The following is a 6,000-nucleotide window of genomic DNA, read 5'->3' as shown; positions in this document are numbered from 1 at the left end:
GGAATCTCTCCTGAGGATGTACATGCAAAGTTGTCCCTGATATTAAAGTGAATGGTGGAAACCTGACCAGTACTGGAGCTCTGACGAAGCTCCATTAAAACCTTAAAGCAAAGCCTTTAGATTTAATACACTCTTGACAGAACAATCAGGTTGGGAAATGTTCCTTCTGAAAAACAAGAAAACAGTAACTTATCAAGAGCACGTTTAATAACATTTCCCCTCTGAAATTTCCAATACATAAAATTTTATATCAAAAGGTGAAAAATGAAGCATGGACAACTAATAAGTACACAAAGTACACAAGTGTATTTATTACATTTTTGCAAGCACTTGGTTCTACATTTCAAAAACGCCACCATCAAGCTGTTGGCACATTTATGTACAAAACAGATTAATTGTAATGCCTGCTACAAAGCATTCTTTGTGAAAATACAAACTCTAATACCAGAGAAAAGCCAAAAGCATCAACATCATTACAGGAGTTTAAAAGACACTGTTTTAAAAATCATCACACTGTTTTAAGACACAAAACTGAAACACTACAATATAGAATTGAAAGAGGTTCATAATAGTTTCTGCAGAACTGTAAATACTGGTACTGCACATATCAGAAAATGTTGACCCCGTAAGACAGTAAAGTGTAAAAAAAAATGTTAAAAAATTATAATTAAAAAAAATCAAAATTAACTAATACTACTTGATGCATAAACATGCCACAAGTAACTATAGTATTACCCTCTACCTACTACAAGAATTGTTAAAAATTACTGATGATGCATGACTAGTAATAGTACAAAGAAGAGTTTTACTCAAGAACTTTTATTAGAAATGCACTTACACTGAGAGAGAATTCACAATGGTCCAATAAGTGCACAAAACTAGCTAGGATTTTTTTTAACGCTGACAAAAATGTCTTGTCAGGATACATCACTTTAAAAGACACTTTACAGCATTCTTGTAGCATTAGAAATAGGCAAAAGAAAAAAGAAAATTAAAAACACCAATTCTGGTCCAATAATACTGATGTCCCCCCTTTTTTTGTATGGTTTTTCTTTTTTTCTTTTTAATACAGGTACTTCTTTCAGATTAACATTACTGACTTTTCTCTTAATATTTTCTTACTCAAAATAAAGGTTCAAATATATTACTAACACTTCCAAACAATAGGTCCAGTAGCAGCCATTAACCTCACTTTAACATAAGACAGGTAAACCAGTATGTGTGTAGGAAAGCTACAAGCCAAGCTATTACATTTATGGAAGCCTCCTTTAAATATATCACATACAGTATATGTATAGTTCAGACAGGTGCAATCCACTTAAATTTTTAAAGCAGGTAAAAAGACTTCTGACTCTTTAAGAGGTTGCTGTATTATAGATATATCACTTTCATAAATGTAGCTAAGCAGCGATTGCTCACATCGGCACATGAACAGCTTCAATTCAGCATAACCATTGTGGGGTTACAGCGATCATTCTGCAGAAACCTACGCATAGCTGTATGTAACATTGGTTCTATACACTGCGACTCTTGGAAGGTAACCGCGGAAGGTAATACGCTTTGAAAAAGACAAATGGCCATGCATTACAAGCACCACGGTCTGCATGCTCACAATATAAACATGAATAGCCACCAATGGAACTTTGATAAGAGAGAAGAATACTCTGTTAAGTACATGAAGAAGAATCATACAATGTTAACAAAGATAAGAAGCACTTCTTTTTGTTTTGTTTTTTACCTACTCTTACAAATTTAGAAATTGCACCTTTGATTGTTTAAAATGTTCTCAGGACCCCTCTGTCAAGATGCCCACCGGTCCACCTGGCGAGATTTCCAAATCTGAAGGAATGTCAGCAGTGTGCCTCCTCTAGAAATTGTACGTGATGTACCGTGGTCCCTTTGAAGTATACCTGTAGTTAAAGTACTTACCAAAATCCAAACTAAAAAGTATAAAAAGCTTTTTTTTTCCTTTTCAAAAACATATAAGAAACAATGCAAAAAGGTGTTATGCATAACACATACAAAGTGATTTAAAAAAAATCAAACACATCTCCGTATTTGACAGTAGTTAGTATTCTTGATCTAACAGAAAATAATCACTTTAGGATTTGGGAAAGGGCTGTTTCGGGAGCTTTGTAGTAGAGACTGATCACACAAGCTATTAACTAATTAGGAAAACCAAGTGCTAGACAACCAAGAATTGTACAGGGGTGATGTAGATGTCACCCTAGCTATCTTTTGTGAGAAGCACTTTTCATTTTGTTTTGTTTTCTTAATGGATAGATGGATGGCCTTTAGTTAAACAACAAATCATTCAATGGTAGAAAGTAAGACAAGGTTTTTTCTTATGTGTATGCATTGAGTCGCTCTTTAGAGCGGGTAGAATGAATGTCGTGGAGCTCTTGCTCTTCCTTTGACTTAATATCCTCATATTTCTGCATTCTGCAAGCATCTTTCACATAGGCCCAGTTGGCGGAAAGAACCATAAGGTAGTGAACCTGAGAGAGGGAGAGGGAGAGGGAGAGGGAGAGGGAGAGGGAGAGGGAGAGGGAGAGGGAGAGAGAGAGAGAGAGAGAGAGAGAGAGAGAGAGAGAGAGACCATGGAATTTCATCACATTTTTTTCACATTTCATTACACCAAGCCAGATTCTATTGGACTCTGCCACATTCCAGCCCTTACCTAAAAAGAGAAGAATTGGCTAGAACAGCCTTTGCCAACTCGTTGCCTTCCTGATACCTACAAAACTTCTCTGGCTGGCTGGGGCTGATGAGAGTTGAAAGGCTGGGCTGGGACAATGGTATTCACCAGGCAAAATGATATTGCAGGCAGAAGAGAAGCTGGAGGCATTGACCATGCTTTATTTTGTGCTTGTTTGCACAAGTCTCTGTTTTCTGTGACTTCTTGCAAATACATTCAATCTGTTTCCATGTTGTTTACCAGTGTCCTTCTTTGCCTCCACTATGCTCACCCTCATTTGCACACCTTTCTTTGATTCAAATGGCTGTGGTTATCCAAACAATTTTGCTCATGATGTCACAGCGCTACAACAGACAATATCTGTTCATCTGGTCATTATAGCCAGTTGGACAAAAAAAGTCAAGGAAGAGGAGGAAGAAGCTGCTGTAGGCACAATCAGATTTCAAAAAGCAGCCGAACAGCATTAATCTTTGGCAAGGTAATTTATTTTCAGCATGCTACTTCCAACTATTTCATGCAGCCCTAGTCATCGTCTTTCTGCTTCCCATAATGGTATCCCTTGCCATTTCTCCTCATTTCTTATCCCTGCTCTTATTGAAAAGTCTACCCTCCTGCTTGACAGAAGTTAAAACAATGCCAAGGCATTTTGAAAAGATGCTTATATGCTGAATGACATCCATCTAGTGTACATGTGGTTTCATGAAGGAAGGTGATGCTCCACAAGCCAGGCACATAATCAAGGCAACTTTATCCTACTATGTAGACTTATTCTCATATCTACACTAATTAGTTCTGAAATGACTGTCAATTTCAGGATGATGGTAAGCCCATGTGCAGAAGATTGAGCTCTCCTTTTCTTTCAAGCAGGTAGTTTGAGGTTTGTGGGGTTTTCTCTTCCATCTGTTAACAATTCACTGGACAACACCGTCAGTAAAAGGCTCCTGTGTAATTGAATTTTACACTTTTATGAGCAGCTTGCCCTAAAGCTTAAGTGTGTCATGTCAAGGCTTTCTGGATATATACAAGGCACTTTTCCTTATTTTTAGACATTGTTGATTCCTGAGTTTTGTTTTTTTTGTATGAGAAACTGATTTAATCTTCTGGGCTAGTAGAATTTGAGTCTAAGTCACTTCCCACAGCATTCTTTTCTCTACTTGCATGACTACAAGTGTTAAAAGTCTGTAGAGTGTTTGTACACAAAAACCTGCCATGTACCAGAAGGCAGGCTCTGTCACTCAAAGGAGGCATGCAGGACACAAATTAGAACTGAATTGGGTGGGTTTCAGTTTCCATGCTGAAATCTGCACATTGGATTTTATTTTATTTTCCATTAAATTTGTATGCGGTCCTATACCCATATATCTCAGGGCAGTTCAGTGCATAAATCCAAAAGTTAATCAAACTGCAAAAAACCATCATAGGGTTTCATTGCTTTGTTGTCAAAGTCCAAATAAGTAACTCCTCCTAAGCTTTGGAAACCAGCAAGCTCTGCAGCTCTTGAGCCTTTCCAACAAAGTTCAGGATGCTGTCCTACCTGACTGAGATAAAACCTGTTATGGAGTCACTGGGCATGTTGACTAAGGCTGATGGGAATTAGATCCCAACAACATCAGGACGACCAAAGGTACTCCATCCTTGTGGTATAAACTCCCACACAGTGTGACAGGAGTTGTGTGACAGTGACAGTCCTGTCTTATCAGTGTCCCTGGCACTGCTTCTTTATGCGGGGTGATAAGAAAGGCTATATGAAAGGGACTCTGCTTTTTTCTGGAGGATCATGAAGCCACCTCAACCTTTGTTAGATAAGGTCAAGGTAGCTGCCTTCTGTGATGGCTTAGCTGCTTTTCTGAGTTGCGGCCTGTTGCTTAGTTCAAGCACTGCATAGCTCCACAGACATATGTTTATTAATTTAAATGGGTCTGCTCTGAGTAGGCATAACATTGGATACAAACCAAAATATTCATTTTTAATGCAGCCTTTGGAAATTACTTGCAATTGGCAAGTCTCTGTACTCACAGTCAGCTGAACGATTTGGAATATTTCTCTGTGCCAAAGTACTTGTTGAGAGAACATACTTTGATAAATTAAACAGTGAAAATGTTGTCTTATATTTCAGGGTTTATGGTGTATTGACCAGCCTTGCTTTTGGGAGAGCCAAGAGGAAATGAATTAAATATATCATATAATGGATAGAAGAATTTGCACAGCTTTGCACATTCAAAGAAGGAGCTGCTTTGAAGTGTTAATTAATCTTTGTTCTGGTCTGCAGAGGTAGCTAAATCAAGTATGGAGACTTGAGCAAGAAAGATTAATGTGTGTTCCAAAGCTCCAGGTTCTGTCCAACCAACCATGCTGCTGTCTATTTGCTGTCTAAACAATGACCGAGACACATTCAACAGCCAGAGAACAGGAAGACAGCCATTTTTGACAAGAGGACACTGAAAAACCAATCTTATCACTATGGAAACTAAAGAACTGGACAAGTTCAGATTTATATAAAACATGCAAGAGCTTTATCACTATATTTTGGAAAATGAAAGATAGTTCTGGTGCATTTGTTGCAGGGGCATAACACAGCACCGCTTTGCTTCACAACAGACCCCACATTATTTCACTGTTAGAAGAAGCGATTTCAGAAATTAAACTGAATCCAGATATAATCTATGTACAGTTGGCAGATGAACAATTGGAGATTGATATTAATGAATTAATTAATTAGAGCATTTGTATCCCCACCTTTCAGCCAAAAAGGCTCCCAGAGCGGCTTACATGAAATCAAAACAAGACACTCCCTATCCACAGGCTTGCACTGAAACAAATAAACAAACAACACACAATGGAAAAGGGAAAAAGTGGGAAGACAGAAAAAAACCCCCCTCAAAACTCAGGGTTTCACAGCATGTGCGAATTTGGAGCCCTCCAGACATTTTGGACTACAATTCCCATCAGCCATTCCCATATACTGCCTGGAATAGATGAGGGTTGTAGTCAAAGTGCCTGGAGTGAACCAGGTTGGGTATGGCTGACCTATAAGATACCACAACCACATCATAACACATTAAGTTTAATAGAGCTAGCAGTGAGCTGGGGACCTCTGGTTCCACTAGGAACATGTCCTTCCTATATTGGTTTTTCTTCTTATTCCAGACTTGTTATTTCAATACAACAAGGGCTGTACAAATGCTGATAACCATTATGTTTCCCAGGTTGAAAAAAGTCAGAAGTCTTTTGGTTTCTATTCCTGTACCAAACAATAGCCATGCACTTCTGCAAAACTATAAGCATGCCTAACTTCTTCTTTT

At 38.2% G+C, this 6,000-nt stretch overlaps 1 protein-coding gene across 3 annotated transcripts in view; it reads right to left on the bottom strand.

Moving 5' to 3' along the window:
- Nucleotides 1–283: 283 nt before the first annotated feature.
- The window catches only part of GPM6A (glycoprotein M6A), a 179,537-nt gene continuing 173,820 nt past the window's right edge, over nucleotides 284–6,000 (bottom strand). For all 3 annotated transcript variants that reach the window (XM_081209081.1, XM_081209079.1, XM_081209080.1), the window contains one exon: nucleotides 284–2,498. In XM_081209081.1, the coding sequence (XP_081065207.1) occupies nucleotides 2,346–2,498 (153 nt within the window). In that variant the 3' untranslated portion in view covers nucleotides 284–2,345. The remainder of the gene's footprint in view (nucleotides 2,499–6,000) is intronic.

Source organism: Podarcis bocagei, assembly GCF_964188305.1.
Source record: "Podarcis bocagei genome assembly, chromosome: 9".
NCBI lineage: Eukaryota > Metazoa > Chordata > Lepidosauria > Squamata > Lacertidae > Podarcis > Podarcis bocagei.
Note: the sequence above shows the minus strand (reverse complement) of the source record. Positions and strands in the feature narration are given on the sequence as shown.